The sequence below is a fragment of the Martes martes genome, assembly GCF_963455335.1.
Source record: "Martes martes genome assembly, chromosome: 16".
Taxonomy (NCBI): Eukaryota; Metazoa; Chordata; class Mammalia; order Carnivora; family Mustelidae; genus Martes; species Martes martes.
The window spans coordinates 55486744-55505748 of NC_137904.1; the positions used below are offsets into that span (position 1 = coordinate 55486744).

Genomic DNA, 19005 nt, shown 5'->3' on the forward strand with positions numbered 1-19005 from the left:
ATCAAATTTGGCAGTTTCTGTCAATAATGTTAAAACCAGATAAAATACACAAAATCCAGTTTACTTCTTGGACACGTGGACACGTCGGTTGAACTGTGGTTACCGTAGAGTAAGTCCCTACTATGATTTCAAGACTGTACCACCTTTCAAATAAAAGTTCTCCATTCTGCTTATTGTGTGACTTGAAAATAAAGGAGACATTATAAGATAAATTTGGACTTTTTCCTGCTGACTGTATGATGAACACTTGATAAGCATTTTTAATGCACTTTGGCTGCTTGGACTTTCATGTTGGAGTCTAATGGTCGAATTAATTTGGGATGAATGCTGACTAGTGTTTAATATTTGCATTTTAAGTTGTGTCTCCCTGAATCATTATAAATCATTGCAAACTGACTTTTAAAATGTTTAAGCTAGTATATTCATTACGCTGAACAACTCGTTGAGAAGATGCCAATATTTTGGAAGCCTTTTTTCTCCAAAAACTGAACTCAGAATTTCTTGGAATGAGATATCGCATCTGAATGTTAAGTCTCTGGAGGTAGGAGTCTTTTTAGCTAGCACCGACCTTTGCGTATAGTACTTATAAAATAATTGTGAGTTCCATGGACTTTAGGGTAGATGCAGAATGAATGTGCAATTCATAACTATTAATACAAATTAATATTTGCTATATAATAGAAGTACTATACTCTAATATGCAAATACATATAGATAAAATAGATAGATACAGTGTGGTTAAGTAAGTCAAAGTCAAAAGTCAAAGTATGGCTCAATTCACATGTAAAATATTTCCAATAACACGCATAATGTCAACACCCAAAACTGTCATTCAACCGGTGTCCCACTGAGAACAAAAAATAAACAGTTCAAAGAGATGATCAGGAAGTATTTGGCATAATGATTCTACCACGATAAAATATTTATGATTCTCTCTTTCATCCAGGAAACTATTTGATACCATCATGGAGTGAATACAGTTGGAAGCAAGGAAAGCGTACTGACGTCAACACTTATTATATTAGTGAAACAAATATTGAGAGAATGTTTGGAGAATCCCGTGACAATGAAACGAGTGCGTAGTCACTTCCAACTAACAGACCAGGAACATTTGACATTAGATGCATTTAAAAAACAATGCAGTTGATGTTAGGAAACCAGACTCTTCGCTTTATGTCATTATAGGAAAAGGAGTCTTAAAAAAAATTTGTAAATTGCGTAATCTCTAACCACTCCCCACCCAGAACACTGCCCCCTCCTTAGAAATATCACTGATATTAACCCAACAGGATTAGATCTTTTATTTCATTTGTCCATTTATATGACAGAGGCCAACGCAAACCTTAACAGACCAGTGAAAAGGAGCTGGCAAAGGCAAAGAAAAAATATGAACTCAATTGATTTAAAAACAGAGAGAACAGACGAGGAATTCAGCAATATGGAGCTCTAAGTACATATCATCAATATCAAGATTATCTCATTTAATTCCAATCAGCGTCCCAGGGCTTATGACGTATGCCTTCCTGGGAAATGGCAGTTATCTTGGTCTCGCAGCTGTCAGGAGCTCATGCTGTTTTTACTGTCTAGTTCCTTGCTTTCAGGAACTGGATGACAAAGTAACTACTTCAAAAGCGTAAGGACTGGAAAGCCATCTTGCTTGTTGACCTTTCCTATCTTGATGCAACACGTACTTCAAGTGATAAAAATTTTATGCGAGAAGTCGTGATGGGCTCTAAATTCTTTTTCATTCCCCTGGACTGTCATGAAAGACAGAAATATTCTCTAAGACGGAAGGTTTATGTTCCTTGGCAGCTAGGTACAGTATACATCTTATAGAAAGCTGGAAAAATCCTTGAATTTGATGTCTGAATGCCAACATTTGAAATGCATGCCTTTGGATTATTAAGGAAATACACGGGTTTTCTAGCTTCCCTCTCCCCGACCCCCCGCAGTGAGTATGCCTTTTGGGAAAAGCACCCACAGACCCAAATAGATTTTGATAAGACGTGAGAGGAGAGGAAGGCATAATCCAGAACAAGCCAGACTAGAGAGGGACACATAGTCTGGGGCTTCTGGACAGCAAATCGGTCACCCAAGAATCCCAGTTAAAAGGGGGAAGGAGAGATCTCTCAAGAGAAAGATTCAGTGACAAAATCCCAAGGTTAAACAGAACTTTAAAAGGGTATACTGTGAGAGGATTTTTGTTTGTTTGTTTGTTTGTTTTAAGATTTTATTTATTTGAGGGGCGTCTGGGTGGTTCAGACATTAAGCATCTGCCTTTGGATCAGGTCATGATCCCAGGGTCCTGGGATCCAGCCCCGCATCGGGCTCCCTGCTTAGTGGGAAAATCTGCTTCTCCCTTTCCCCCTCCCCCTGCTTGTGTTCTCTCTCTTACTGTGTTTCTCACTGTCAAATACATTAAAAAAAAAAGTTATTTATTTAACACAGAGGGAGAGATAGCATAAGCAAGGGGAGCCACAGAGGGAGAAGGAGAAACAGGCTCCCCACTGAGCAAGGAACCCGACATGAGGCTCTATCCTAGGACCCCAAGAACATAACCTGAGCCGAAGGCAGACGCTGAACCAATTGAGCCATCCAGGCACCCCCTGGATTTAACCACAGAAATTATAGGAACCTAACTTCTATCCACTTGTTGAATTTAAAGCGAACATGCTAGAGATTTCTGGGAAAGATGCTACCTACAGCAGCGGCATAGGGTTTTAATCTCCCTGAATCCCTTTCCAGAAATTAGCAGAGCAACAAGGGTAGGGTAGGAAGACCACGAAGTTATTGAGAAAATGGTACCTGAGGGGCGCCCGGGTGGCTCAGTGGGTTAAAGCCTCTGCCTTTGGCTCAGGTCATGATCCCAAGGTCCTGGGATCGAGCCCCGCATCAGGGTCTCTGCTCGGCAGGGAGCCTGCTTCCTCCTCTCTCTCTCTCTGCCTGCCTCTCTGCCTCCTTGTGATCTCTGTCTGTGAAATAAATAAATAAAATCTTAAAAAAAAAAAAAAAAAAAAGGTACCTGAGCAGAGACATAAAGAACATGAAGCAATTAGTCACATGAGTATCAGAGAAAAGAGGAATCCAGGCAGAGAACAGACACTTCCAGAAGGCTTTATGGAAGGAGTGAGCCTTGTGTGTTTAAGGAAGATCATGGGAAACAGGTTGGCCAACCCAGAGGAAGTAAGCAGTCCAGGAGAGGAAGTCAGAGTTGCAGTGGAGAGGCTGACCCATCCTGGATTTTGCCTTTTACTCTGCAGGAAGTGGGGATTCATTGGGAGGTTTTAAACGCTGGAGCGGTGAACTATGTTTAACAGCTCCCTCCAGCTGCCGTAATAAGACATATTTGTAGGAACTCTTCCAGAATAGCTAAGAAAAGAGGCATAGAGAAAGGATGGGATGATACGCACTGAATTACTTACAGTAAGACGTAAGGAGACAGAAAAGAGTAAATTCTTGTGTTTTTTTTTTCTTCTTTCTACACCTCTGATTTATTTTACTTCTTACAATGAGAATGCATTACTTTTATGACAAGTATAATTGTATATCTATGTGTATATCCCTATCAGATATATGCGTAATTACATACAACCATATATATATATATATAAGATTTTGTGTCCTGTCTCAAGTCAATCATCTCATTCTCGAGCAGCTTTTGTTCTTAAGCATATTATTCTAGTTCAGATTGTAACTTCTCTCCAACCTGTCCGAGTTTTCCTTGTTAGGAGGTAGACAGAATGGGCTTAATAATTCTCCAAGACATCTCATCAGCTTACTGCGGAGAGGCTCTGGAAGCTGGAGAAGCCTGGAGAACATTCTACAGATTTCACAACTTAGCCGAAGGCTGGCCCCACATAGTGGGCAGAAGTAAACACGACAGGATGAGGAGGAAATCAGCAAAGAAGGAAGTGTGGTGGGAACGTGCACTTCTCTGGGATATAAAAAGAAACACGGCATCAAACGTTGGGCAATCTTCTAAAATCGTAGGTAAGTGACCCAGGAAAGCTATTGAGAAATGTGAGGTTCTATAGTCTGCTGTGGGAGGGCAGCACCCGTGAAGAATGATTGAGAAATGCAGTCTGGAGGGGGCTTAACACCCTTATTGGTTTCCAAGTGGACTGCTTCTGTTACCAGCATTATTTTTAGAAATGTTATCTCATATTTTCCATGCTTGTACTATTTCTTTCCCTTCTAATTTTACACCTGACTACCCTGCGTGGGGGTGTGTGCAGGATGGGGTGGGGGTCAGAGGAGGAAGTGGTAGTTTCAAAACGCAAAGGGATAAAAATCTCTCAGACTCAAGAATAAGAAGCCAACATCTCTCTTCCCACGAAATCATTCTGCCGTAATTAAACCAACTTACAGGACTCTTCCCACAATTGGAAAAGCACTTAATAAATCGCAAACTATTATAGAAGGGTGGGTTAATTAAAAATAAGGGAATGTAGATGCAATGTGGGGGGGTTGGGGGCAGGTAGGAAAAGAAAAAAATGAAAGAAGATGGGATCAGGAGGGAGACAAACCATAAAAGACTCAATCTCAAAAAACAGACTGAGGGTTGCTGGGGGTAGAGGGGACAGGAGAGGGTGGTGGGGATATGGACATTGGGGAGGGTATGGGCTATGATGAGTGCTGTGAAATGTGCAAACCTGGCGATTCACAGACCTGTACCCCTGGGGTTAAAAATACATTATATGTTTATTAAAATAAATAAATTAATTAAAAAAATAAGGGAATGTAATATTTATCAATAAGTATAGAGTGCATTAATCATGTTTGTTGGGAAGAACTGAGGAGGCCAGAGATGGAGAAGAAAATATGAGAATTGCCTTTTCCCTATAAAGCCTTTTTCTCAGAAATGAGAGTCTGTGCCCCTCACGGAACCAAAGGGATACTACCACCTTAGGGAATGCTCTTTATAATAAAACTTTTAAGTAAAAGAGCAATTCTTTGGGACACCTGGGTGGCTCAGTTGTTAAGCGACTGCCTTCTGCTCAGGTCTTGATGGAGACGCGCATCGGGGTCCCTGCTCAGCGGGAAACTCTCCCCCTGCTTGGCCCTCGCCCACTCCCCCTGCTTGTGTTACCTCTCTAACTCTCTCTCTAGCAAATAAACAAATAAAATCTTTAAAAAAAGAAAGAAAGAAAGAAAGCATTTCTTTTCTGGTTTATGTAAGAAATGGGACTAAAGGTACATAGACTGGAAAATATTTTTTTTTCTGTTCTCCAGAAGTCTGCCAATGGCAGCACATGTGCAAACACAAAACCTACATCATGAAATCGACAAGGGGAAACCAGTAAAAGCACAAAGGCTGGTGGAAGGCAGAGCGATCAGAACACCAGTGCCACTGAGATCAGTATTGTAGGTAGAAAGAGACTGTGGAAATCAAAAAGAAGTTCATTTCTCAAGAAGGGCAACTCTTTGCTTACCAAAAAGTCACCTTTTTTTTTTTTTTTTTCCCCACGCAAAGCTGAAAACCAGAAGAAACACAAAGCAAAAAGTCTGATATTTTTTTTTGGATAAGTATTATAAATAGTATAATAATGCTATGCTATAATAATATACATAAACTATATTAATATAATAATATATAATAATGCTATAATATACTATAATAATAACCACAACTACTGCCCTACTGTTGGTTAAGCTCTTTTTGTTTACCAGGGATATGGCTACCTGTCTCATGTGCTTAAGTGAATTAATTCACTCAGCAAACCAATTTAACTTGTCAGAGATCACAATGACTGGAGAGAAGAAGTTGGTCCTCAAACAAGGTCTGCTTGTCTCCACCACCCAAGCTTTGCCATCATCAGTCTCCAAACGATTGTGGACATGTCTGTGTGTATAGAAAATGAAGCTGGGGTATAAGAAGAAAATATGAAAGAGGTTCATTTCAATTTTTGTGTTTTGTTCTTTAAAAATTGTTTTTGTATATGATATACAACGTGCATAATAGAGTAAGTTTGTATAGTGTAGAAATATAAAAGTTTACATATGCTGTGGGTTGCACTTAAAATATCTAATGATAGGAATGTGCAATCTAAAAAGTTTGGAAAAGAATGCTCAAACTATTAAGCCATATGGTCCCCAGATTCAGACCAACCAAAAAATGTATATACAAATTTCTTTCAAGAATTTATTTTAGCACATTTTTATCAATTCTGTTGAGCCAAATAAAAGTCTCCGTGTGAAATTCAATTCTATTGCACATTCTAGAAAAATTGTTAGCAAGTCTGCTATTGTAGTAGCTCAAGATCGTAGATTGTAGATTGCCAAATGTAGGTTAGAGTCGTGATTTACAAGGGAAAAGGGACTTCTAGAGGCAAAATGATATTGTCTAGAGGTTTGAACTGATATAGATCAAGATACTGTAAAAACCTGTTATAAATAGCAAATATTAAATCCTTAAAATAGTCCATTTGGGTCCAGTTAATATATATTTCACTTCATTATAGCATAATATATCAGGCATTAAGCAAAATGAGGACCTTCTTTGTAATGAAATGCCCCCTCTGGGGGCACCTGGGTGGCTCAGTGGGTTAAGCCTCTGCCTTCAGCTCAGGTCATGATCTCACGATCCTGGAATTGGGCTCTCTGCTCGGTGGGAAGCCTGCTTCCTCCCTTCTTTCTGCCTGCCTCTCTGCCTGCTTGTGATCTCCATCTGTCAAATTAAATTAAAAAAAAAAAATCTTGACATGCCCCCTCTCCTTAGTATTTTCTGTTTAAGAATCTGCTCTGAATAATGCATAGAAGGAATATATCTATCGCCATGGCTCACTGTATACATTAAAAAGCACAATATCAATAGTTATTATTACAATGTAATAGTTTTCCATTACTGTAACAAGTCACCACAAAGTTGGTGGATCCAAACAATATAAATTTATTAATCTTAATTTCTATAGGTCAGACGTCCTAAATGGGCTTCCTAGGCTAAAATCAAGGCATCAGCCTTCCTTCTAGAGACTCTAGGGAGGAATATGTTTCCTTAACTCTTTCAGCTTCTGGAAGTCCTCTACATTCCCTGGTTCGTGATCCACTTTCAAAGCAAATCACTTCAATCTGCTTCAGCCACAGATCACCTTCTCTCACTCTGACTCTACAGCCTGCCTCTTCCATTGGGTCATCTGGATAATCTAGGATAATCTCCCTGCCTCAGGATTCTAACTTAATCTCATCTGCAAAGTTCCTTTTTCTTTGTAAGGTAATGTGTTCAACAGTTTCAGGGAATAGGGTATGGTGTCCTCAGGGAGCCCTATTCAGCTGCACGGTTTGCCACCAGGTCCCTAAAGATTCATATCCATCTCACAGGTGAAATATATTCATGTCACCCTGTGTTCCCCCCAAGTCTCAACCCGTTACAGCATCAACTCAAATCCAAAATCTCATCTAAATCTCATCAGCTCCCAAGTCCCAGATCTCATCATCAAATCATCTAAATTAGGTATGGATGAAGCTCTGGGTCTAATCTGTCCTGGAACAAAATCCCTCTCCGTCTGTTGGGCCTGTGAACGTCTAAAACAGGTCATCTGCTCCCGAGATACAACAGTGAGACTGGTATAGGTCAACAATTGATAGTTACAGATATCCCTGATCCAAAGGGATAAAACAGAAGGGAAAACATAATCACCAGTACCAAACCATTTCAAAAATTCAGCAGGAAGAATTAGAATTCAGGGCTCATGAATTGAGTGTCCATCCTCTTTCTGGTCCTGTGGCTCTGCCCTCAAATTTGTTCTCTCTATGTCTTGAAGGATAGGACATGTCTGAGGCAAGCACTTTCATCAGCCAGTTTCCTGCTTATAGGATCTTGGGGGTGGGATAGCCTTCCTTTATTTTATCTTGTCATTGTACCTTGAGTCCATGCTTATTGTGTTTCCCTTGATATAACATCCTAAAAACCTGTGCGTCTCCCATTTGTGTCTGGGGAATTCACTTCATCAGACAAGAGGCTCCTTCACAAATCTTCCCTGAATAAACACATCTCTATTCCTGGCCTCTACTGAGGTGTCCGATGAAATTAATCATCCGTACACCTAATATCTTCTAAGAGCTTTCTATGTGATTGAACATTCTGACCTTTTGGTCCTTGCAAGACATCAACCAAATGTCACCCAGCCACATCCTTGGCTTTCTTTCCAGAGCACACTTAGCTGGCCATGACTCTCGTAATTTTAACATATTCTGAAATTTGGATAAACTGAGAAGTTTCCAAGTCATTAAGTTCTGGTTCCTTTGGGCTTTACAGTTCTTTTTTTCAACTTTTCTCTTTCCTTACATATTTTATTATAAGCAGCACGAAAAAACCAGGTGGCACCTTCAAAGCTTTGCTTTGGAAATTTCCTCAGATAAATATCCAATTCATTATTTGCAAGTCTGGCTTTCTACCTCATCTCAGGACAAAACCCAGCTAAGTCTTCTGTTACTAGCTGACAAGGGTCTTCTTTCCCCCAGTTTCCAAAAATTCTGTCCTCATACCCTTCTGAGCCTCAACAACAATGACTGAACACTCATATGTCTACTAAAATTATACTCATGATGACGTAGGTATTGTCTAGAATGAGATAGGTTTTCTCTGTTGCTCTTTTAATTTCCCTCTGTGTGTTCACCACCAGTAACTTTAATGCCCATATTTTTACCAATGATCTGTTTTTGCTGATCTTGGAATTTTCTAAGATGATAGAATATTTTTTCCCCCACCACGCTCTTCCCTCTTCTTCCAGCCATGGCCCCTTACCCAATCTGAAATCCAGTTCTACATTTTTACATGTTTCTTACATACAGCAGCACCCCACCTCCAGGGACCAAAACTGGCATACCGTTTTGTTGAACGGCTGCCATCTTCCAGGCACTTCATAAACACCTGAATTAATTGTCTTAACAACTGTCCAAGGGAAATAGCGTTATGATTATTTTACAAATGTGGAAGATTATTTGGTATGATTGAAAAATCATAAATAAAAAAATTAGGCCTTGGAGGTCGGCAAATGTAGATTCAAATTCTGGTTTCATCTTTCTTTTGCTGAGCATTCTTGGGAAAATGACTTGATCTGTTAAAACTTTCTTTGCTTCAACTTCCTTAAAAGTAAAACAGTGCACGTAAAATCTACCGCAAACAGATTTCCTCTCTCCCTTCCTTCCTCCCTTCCTCCTTGTTTCTTTCTCTCTTTTCTTTCTTTCTCTCCTTCCTTCCTTCCTTGTTCCTTTCTTTTTTTTCCCCTCTGAGGCTTACATAGTATATGCAATATGCTTGCTTATGGGTACATAATAGAAGTTATTTTTCTCGAAATGTTTGTGTAGTAGTGCTACATATGGTATTAACTCATTTGGGAAAGAATATCACCAGAGGAGAGGAGGTATATGTGGTAAAGGTGACTGGTAAAGCAGAATAAGATAGATACATTTAGAGAAGCAGGCTGTTATAGATGATGGACGTTTTCTGAAAGTCCTGTGGTGTTTGAAATACTTTTTATATTCCCCCATACATTTCCACTGCTTTTCTTGAGGATACTTGATAGTTAGGGTATCAGACCTCATGGGTTGCCTGCATGGCTCGGTTGGCTGAGCACCCAACTCTTGGTTTCACCTCAGGTCATGATCTCAGCGAACCCTGTGTCAGTTCCATGCTGAGCTCGGAGTCTGCGTGAGGATTTCTCTCCCTCTCTGTCTGCCCCTCCCCTGCACTTGCTCTCTCCAAAGTAAATAAATAGATCTTGAAAACAAAAAAAGACATCAGACCTCATTAATTGATTAGAGAAAATATGAATTCAGGAAAATTTTTATCTGATGAAAACTCAGATATAGAGAAGCTCTGTATTTCTGTGGAAATGTATTAATGCGTTTAAGTGCCAATATCAGCTTGAACGAAAAGAAAGTGTTATGATAATCTTTGGTTAAAATCTATCTTCTAATTATACTATTTAAGGAAAAAATACAATAGTTGGTTTGTCAATCCTGGGGATTTCAACTGTTTCATAAAAAGATGGTACATTAAGTAAACAGAAAAAAAAAAAAAGAAAAAAGAAAAATGAAGCTGCCCCTGGGAGTATATTTATTACTTACTTTCTCTGCAAAGAAAGAATTGTTTAAAACAGTCAGTTTTAACATAAACCAACTCAGGAGTCACCTCAGTCACCTTGGAACCTGCCTGAAAATGGAAGTTTTAACACTTGTCTTTTTAAAAAGGCACCCAACTAGGAAGACCACTTGTAGTTTACAGTTTGGAATCCTTATAACATAATTCCCTGGCCTTTTTTTTTTTGGTCAAAAAGACTTTTAGGCAGGAAACAAGTGAGGCAGTTAATTTATATATTTATGTATAAATATATATTGTGTTAGAGACCTCACATTATCATTATTTTGGTAGATCTAAGAAAAGAATTATTAATGCTTTTCTTTTCTTTTTTTTTAAAGATTTTATTTATTTATTTGACAGACAGAGATCACAGGAGGCAGAGAGGCAGGCAGAGAGAGAGAAGGAAGCAGACTCCCTGCTGAGCAGAGAGCTCAATGTGGGGCTCAATCCCAGGACCCCGGGATTATGACCTGAGCCGAAGGCAGAGACTTTAACCCACTAAGCCACCCAGGTGCCCCTATTAATGCTTTTCTTTATTTTTTTAAAGGCTTGATTTTTTAGAGCAGTTTTAGTTTCCAACAAAATTGAGAGAAAGACGCAGAGGTTTCCCAAATATCCCTTGTCCCCATGCATACATAGCCTTCCTCATTATGAACATCACTCACCAAGATGGGACTTTTTTTCACCAATGATGAACTTACACTGATACACGACAATTACCCAAAGTCTATAGTTTCACTTGACGAGTAAAGAAGGGTTCACTCCTGGTGGTGTACGTTTTATGGGTTTGGACAAAAGTATAATGACATATGTCCATTATTATAATACTATATAGAGTATTTTCACAGCTCTAAGAAATCCTTATGCTCTGCTTTTTCATCCCTCCTACCACTCCCACCCCAGCAACCGTGGATCTTTTATCATCTCCACAGTTTCGTCTTTTCCAGAACAGTTAAACGGTTAAAACGGTTAAAATCATACAGCCTTCTCAGATTGGCTTTTTTCACTTGTATTTAAGGTGCTTCCATATCTTTTCATGGCTCCATAGCTCATTTCCATGCAGTGCTACATAATATTCTATTCTCTGAATGTATCCCAGTTGATGCATTCACTCACCTATTGAAGAACATACTTATTGGTTCCAACTTTTGGCAATTATGAAGAACGCTACTACAAACATCCATGTGGAAGTTTTTGTGTGCACATAAGTTTTCACATCCTTTGGGTAAATACCAAGAAGTGTGATCGTTGGATCCTATGGTAAGAGCGTGACTGTTTTATAAGAAATCTCTAAAGTGTTTTCAAAGTGTCTGAGCCGTTTTGTGTTTTTACCAGCAAAGCATGAGCGTTCCTGTTGCTTCACATCGTCAGAGCATCTGATGCTATCAGTGTTCAGGATTTTGACCATTCCAATTGGTATGTATCATACGTCCTTATTATTTTAATTAGCATTTTCCTGATGACATCAGATGTGGAGCATCTTTTCATATGCTTATTTGCCATCTGTATATCTTGTTTCATGAGGTATATGTTAAGATCTTTGACCCATTTCTTAATGAGGTTTTTGATTTTCTTACCGTTGAATTTTAAGAGTTCATTGTGTATTTTGGGTCAAAGTCCTTTATCATGTGTGTCTTTAGTAAATATTTTCTCTGTGGATTGTCTTCTAATTCTCCTGCTGGTGTCATTTGCAGAGTAGAAGTTTGTAATTTTAATAGAATCCAGGGAACCAATTATTTCTTTGATGGATGGTATCTTTGAAATCCTAAGAGGGCATCGCCATGACCCCAGTCAACTAGGTTTTCTCTTCTGTTATCTTTTGGGGGATTTATAATGTTTTTCGATTTCATCTTTAGATCTACGACCCACTGAGAGTTCATTTTTGTGAAGGGTGTAAGGTCTGTGTCTACATTTATTTATTTGTTTTACATGAGTCATCAAAGTCTGCCTTCTTTTCACCTCTACCCATTCCCTGAAGCTCTCCCTCCACTTCCCCTGATCAAGGACCCCATTCTCTAAGTCAGTTCTTTTCTCTCATTGGCCACCACAGGCTCTGCAGGAAACACTGCTTTGCTAATCCCCTCCTGGTGCTCTAGCTTCTATTTTTTCTGTCCTGCAGAACTGGATGTAAACCTCATCCCTAGGTAATTGCTGGGGTTAATGCAGAATGTGAAATAATCCATAATACCTGGCTCTCTAAAATGTAGCACAGAAGCCCCTGGGGGCGAGGGAAGGTTTCAGAGGAGGGCCTAGGTCTTTGGAATGCCAAGGCCTGCATGATCACTCTGCTGGAGAAATGCCGCGGGGAATTGCCTTCCCCAAAGCTTCCTTAGCTCAAACAGCTGCCCTGTGATCTAAGAGATGTAGGCATTGTCCCCTAGGCTATATTTAGTAGAATTCATAGAACACACTGATTAGCACACTGTATCTTTCCAGTAATTGATCCTCCTAGTTCCAGTAAGACCCTTTGTCACACATAACTTGTTTGAGAAACAGAATGATAAAGATTTATGATTGACCTGAAGCACCAATAAAGATGAGAGCTAAAAAGAGCATGACTCTTCCCCACCCCCACCCCTCCACTCCACCCCAAGGCACCAGATTTGTCTCAGCCAATCACTCTTGACCTCTGTTTCCATCCTCAGGACATCTTCTTTTTCTTTCCGCAAAGTTAGTTTTCCATCATGCTTTTGGGGTCTACTGTTAAATTGCTATTCTAAACATTAGAATACTTCAACAATTGAAAGAAGAGTCTTTTATGCTTATTGTTTTTAAGATGTCTAAGGTAGTATCATCAACAACAGCCAAATTATGGAAAGAGCCCAAATGGCCATTGACCGATGAATAGATGAAGTAGATGTGGGGGAGATATATATGATGGAATATTACTCTGCCATCAAAAAGAATGAAACCTTGCCATTTGCAATGATGTGGTTGGAGCTAGAATGTATTATATAAGCGAAACAAATTAGAGAAAAGACAACTACCATATGATTTTACTCATATGTGGAATTTAAGAAACAAAACAGATGAATGTGGAGGGAAGGGGGAAAAAAAGAGGAAGCCAAACCATGAGAGACTCTTAACTATAGAGAATAAACTGAAAGTTGAGGGAGGGAGGTGGGCATGGGATGGGCTAAATGGTTGATGGTATTAAGGAGGACACTTGTTGTGATGAGCACTGGGTGTTATATGTAAGGGATAAGTCACTAAATTCTACTCCTGAAACCAAGATTACACTATATGTTAACTAGCTAGAATTTAAATAAAAACTTGAAACAAAAAATAAATAAATAAATAACATCATAAAACAAAAACAAAAGATGTCTAAAGTAATACCAGCCTTATCATTTTTGGAAGAATAGAACCTCATGCCTAGGAGACATCTCAGGGTCTTTCGCACCCAAAGAGTGCTTTCCACTCTACAATTATTTTTAGTGTGCCTACTATTCAGCTCTCTTGCCTTTCTAAGCTGGTATGTTTCATATTCAACTCAAAAAAAAAATACACTGTATTTGTGAGCTAAATGACACACATTACTAATTGTTTATTTTCACTTATTTTTATCTGCCTCTTGTGGGTTGAGTTGCTGCCAATGTATTTAGCTCAATAAACGTTCTTGTTCTACTCTTCCTGGCTTCATAATCAACTTGTAGCTTCTAGTCACATCTCAAATAAATATTGGCAAAGCAATTCAAATCCTTAAAATGCCTCAGCAGATTGATACATTCTCAGTTAGAGAAAAAATAAAAACAGAAGCCTCAATATGCATCATGTTTGTCAGCCTTTATCACAGGGTTCTTTGACTACCCTGGATTCCATGAGTCAAACAATCTTTTCCATGTTTCTCTCAGGCTCCGAAATCTTAGGCTATGCAAGAGTGATGTTTAATATCCTGTGAGTATATTTGTAGCTGATGGTAGTTTCCTGTGAAACAAAAGAGAATTGGGGAAAAATGACTTTATACATTGGCTCTGACCGAACACATTATGGGAAATTCAAAAGAAGCTGGGTGGCAAACATAGCTGTTGAACTGGCAAATGGCCAAGGTCAAGAACGTGTTCTGGGAATTATGCTCAAGAAAAGACGTTTATAAGACTCTTTCTTCTGGTAGGAGGACTTGACTCCCCATGTCATCCAAGAAGAACCACTTCTACTCCTGTCTTTGTCTGAGTCTTCATTCCCTGAACAGTCAAGGCCAGGTAAATCATCATTTTTTTTTTTTTTCTCAACAATTAACTAAAGTCAGAAAGACATGAAGACAGAACCAAAGGGAAGCCAGAACTCTGGTGTTTGGAAGAAGCTGGACTATGTATGACCATATCATAGTGGTGGCCGACATAGCTATATTTAGGTAAGATCTTCCAGAGTCTTGCTGACACCCTTTTGTTGGCAGAACTCTTTCCCAAATCCAACTTCTCCATTGGAAGTCAAAGACACAGGTGGCCCCTCCTGCTTTCTTTCCATGCTTGTATCTTTCTTTTGCAAGCTCTGCTTTTTGTAACCATCTCTCAATCCAAAATACAAATGCCTTCAAATCCATTGAAAATGTCAGTTTTATGCTATGTGGTTCAATTGCTCCAGAGGATCTTGTGGTAGCTGCTCTTTGGGGGGTAAATCCAAAATAATCTGCAGGGCCCATCTGCATTGCTATCTTCGGAAACTCTATCATATAACATGGCAGTTTGAGAAGGTATCCAACCTCTTTCAGGGAGGTCCTTGTACTTCACACATACCGTGTTCGAAAGCAGGCTAATATTCATTAGTTATACTCATCTTAGTTTGCTCATGTGGAGTAAAGGCCTCAGAATTCCTTACACAAGACAAAATCTAGGTCCATTTTTTGAAACATGCGTATTCTTAGTTTCTAAAACGGAAAAACTGTACTGCTGGTTTAGATGACAATTCAATAAGAGGAAGTAAAATATCTTGACCTAATACATAAAAGAAAATGCTGAGGGTTTACTGCCTCTACGCGCATAATATTTTTGTAACTAAGGCTCTCCCCCCTCCCATTAATGACCTTTGTAGAAAAATTATTGTCTTTTTTTTCAAGATTTTATTTATTTATCTGACAGAGAAAGAAAGCGAGACTACAATCAAGGGGAGCAGCAGAGGGAGAGGGGGAAGCAGGCTCCCCACTGAGCAGGGAGCTCAATGCAGGACTCCATCCCAGGACCCTGGGATCCTGACCTGAGCCTAAGGTAGCCGTTTAACCAAATGAGCCACCCAGGCGCCCCGAAAAATAATTGTCTTTGAACAGAGGAGTCAAAGTAATGTCTTTATTTTGAAACGGAGTGGTAATATGCTTAGCTATTCTGTACTTTACCCATTTTGCATTTAGGATCAAACTGTTATAATTGCCTCTTGTACAACAAATAAGTACATAAGAATGAAAATATTGCAATATTTCTTAATAAAAGTATCATGAACCAGGGAATAAGGAGAGTACAGGCCATCATCCATGCTGGTATAAACGGTAGGAAGAAAGAAATGTGTCAAATAACCTAGGTCATTTGATCTGCAGTAGAGAATTATAATTTCTTTTTTGACATTCCTTGACATTTCATTTTTGTGTCTGTTGGTGGCGTATAACTGGGAAGTTTAGAAAGCATACGATCCATTGAGAAAAGTACTTGACCACCTTTTGTGAATTGGAGAAATCAAGAACAAATATATATTCCTAGAGGACATGAGCATGACCTCAAAATTTGTAAGCATTTGGGTTCAATTCTCCATTTGGGATTTTACTGACCAAAAATATCAGCCTAGGTTTATCCGTGTATGGGCATAACATTTCAATTACTTGGTAAAGAAAAAGATACAGTCGCAAATGTAAAGAAGTGGGGGGAAAAAAGAAAGAGAACTCTATTTGTGTTTTTAAATGTCTTTATTTCTTGGAGCTTCCTGATTTTGGCGAGATGAGCAAGAAGACGACCGAGAGAATTGAAGTCACTATTCTTATCGTTCAACGTGGGAGTTATTCCTGTTTGCTTCCTCTACAAAACCAGTCACTCCAACCGCATTCTGAGTTCTTCTTTACAAAGCCTGTTTCATCTGACAAACTGCTGGGAAAAGACATAGGAAAGTCTGAGTTCGGTCTCAGAAACACCGTCCATCCCTCCCCTCCCCTCAGAACGCTTCTTTGAAGACCCTTGAGCCTCCCAAAATAAGAGCTAGGAATGTTTTATTTGAAGAATGTGTGTAAGATCACTGTACATGAGGTCATTTGTGTAAGAATGGACACCAGGGTATCTGGGTGGCTCAGGAGGTTCACAGCCCACTGGTGATTTCGGCTCAGGTCATGATCTCAGTGTCGCGAGATCAAACCCCATGTGGGGCTCCACGCTCGACAGAGTGATTGCTTGAGGGTTCTCTCTCTCTCTCTCCCTCTCCCTGGACCCCTCCCCCCACTTGCATGCACTCACTCTCTCTCTCTAAAATAAATAAATAATTCTTTTAAAAAAATAATGGTTAGCATAATACTCTCTAGCTCCATCCACATCATTGCAGATGGCAAGCTTTCATTCTTTTTTTGATAGCGGAGTACTATTCCATTGCATAAATGTAATGGCTAGGCAGAAGAAGTCAGTCCGAGAAAGACAAAACCCAAATGATTTCAGTCACATGTGGAAGTTAATAAACAAAACAAACAACCACCGTAGGGCAAAAAAAGAGAGAGGTAAACCAAGAAACAGACTCTAAACTTTGTAGAGAACAAACCGATGGATACCCAGCAGGGTGTAGGGATGGGTGAACTAGGTCACAGGGTTGAAGGAGGACCCTTGTCCTATTGGGCAGTGGGTGTTGTAGATAAGTGGTGAATCAGTATATTGTACGCCCGAAGCTAATATTGCATGGTATGTTAACTAACTAGAATTTAAATAAAAACCTCAAAAAAAAAATAATGGGCAGAGAGTTCCCTTGGTCAAAAACATGAGGAATCTTCTCATACCTTTCAAGGGTTGATACATTATTTTTCTTCATCTCAGTGCCCAGAATGAGCACAAATGTTTGCATGATTTATGCAGATATATGCAAAAGCTCTGCCAACAGGTATGTGTGGGAGAATCGAAATCTGCTGTCTCCACATATTCCTTGCACCTCCCCCTCTGCTCCTCTCCAACAAGCACTGTGCTCCAACAACCACTGAGTTGGTTATTTTTTCTCATTGGTCCCATTTTGCTTTTATGCCTCTGCTCCTGTCATTGCCCCCATTCGGATTACCTGCTCCTTTTCTTCTCTTGTAACCAAAGCATACCATCTGTAAGTTTTGAATAAAGACCACAGTCTTCCAGGAGCCTTCCCCGTCTGGATGCATGTTATCTCATTCCTGGAACATTTAGGATGCACCACCCAAACGCATGCATGCGTTGGGCGCCTGTGTGTGTGTGTGTGTGTGCGCGCACGCGCTTCTCCATTCCACTTTTTGTTTTAGTTGCTCCATTGCAAGTATTTCAAGCTTCTTCAACAAAAGGGAGCGTATTTCAATAACAGTTACCATCCACTGAGGGCTCCTTATCTGAAAGTAGCAAAATACGTTGGCGCAAACATCGCGAAGCAAGTGATGAATCAAATGGAAGTTTCTTACGTAACAGTTTTTGCGTGATGTTGAATACACATCCAGCCCATTCACATACCTAATACTAAATGTGGCAATGGCAGAAAATACTGGTCCCCGCCATTACTGTCTTTCCTTCTTTTATAGCCAGAGAGCCACTTCCACATAACGAGATGTGGCAACAGAACTAGATCTGGCTAATGGGATGTGAGCAGAAGTGCTATGTGCAATTCCTGTGATATGTCTTTACAGGGAGAAGGCAAGATCCTCTTTATTCTTTCCAAAATCAACCTGACAGATGAAGCACAAGCAGCCATTCTGGGACAGGAAGGAGCTTGGGGACCTACTATGATGCATGCGTGTTATCAGCCATGGGTAGGTGACATTTAAGAAAGGGAGGGTATTGAAAATTTATTTTAGAAAGTAGACAATTTTTTTTCTTTTCTTTTCTTTTCTTTTTTTTTTTTTTTAGCCACTGTTGGGTGGGTTGTTAGCATTTGCAGCTGACTATAATTCTTATACCTTTATTTAAACCTAGAAGGTGCACATTTTCAGTCCACCTGGGACAGTCCTGGGTGGCAGTGAGGTCTCATTGCAACATTCCTAGGACATTGCATTAATCTCAAGAGTATCTGGCTTAGATGGTGTGTTTTATGGTGATGCTACAAAATCCTCTAGATTCCAAATATTTCTAGCTGCAGAAGCATTTATGGAAATGACATTTTTCCTAGGAGCTTAAATGTAAAACAGCTAAATGTGGAGTTACTCTAGGTTAACCAGTATTGGAATGGTTACAGTTTTGCTTAATAACTACACATCACAGGCTGACTTAGCATGTATGTGTGGTTTCTTGCGGGGGGAGGGATTTATATATTCACTCATTTTTTTTTCCTACACTGGATGGAAATTTCTAACAACTAAAATTATAATATTGTTCTTCAGGTTAGATGCAATGATAAATATTAAAAAAGAAATGAGGAATATCTACTGCACAGGGTTCAAAGGGTCTTTCCCAACTGTATTCTACTGAGTTCAGCCAATTTACTGAATTTACATGATCCTTATGCACTCAAGGGATACGTACTTGGATGATCCCAGTTTTACCAAGGAAGAAAAGTGAGGCTTAAGTTTGAGTGACTTTCCAAGTCCTGATGGAAGGACAAAGGTGAACTCAAACCTAAGGTCTATAGGTGAGGAACTGAGACATGGGAACTAGTGAAATACATAAGAAACAGGGGAGTTTGCTTCCTTAGAGCCAACCAATGGGATTCTGGCCTTCTGGGAAGTTTAACTATAAAACTGTCCCTATGGTGGGAAGGAAAACAACTCTTTATTTAGTTTTGTGGAAATGCTGCTCACCACT

At 39.5% G+C, this 19005-nt stretch overlaps 1 protein-coding gene across 1 annotated transcript; it reads left to right on the forward strand.

Moving 5' to 3' along the window:
- The first annotated feature begins 3734 nt into the window (after positions 1-3734).
- On the forward strand, positions 3735-16976 carry LOC308357065 (uncharacterized protein). The gene is made up of 5 exons (XM_080826548.1): positions 3735-3990; positions 11417-11497; positions 14196-14283; positions 15160-15285; positions 15985-16976. Exons 1-3 carry the CDS (start codon positions 3741-3743, stop codon positions 14252-14254), a joined length of 390 nt encoding a protein of 129 aa, XP_080682674.1. The 5' UTR covers positions 3735-3740; the 3' UTR covers positions 14255-14283; positions 15160-15285; positions 15985-16976.
- Positions 16977-19005: the final 2029 nt, after the last annotated feature.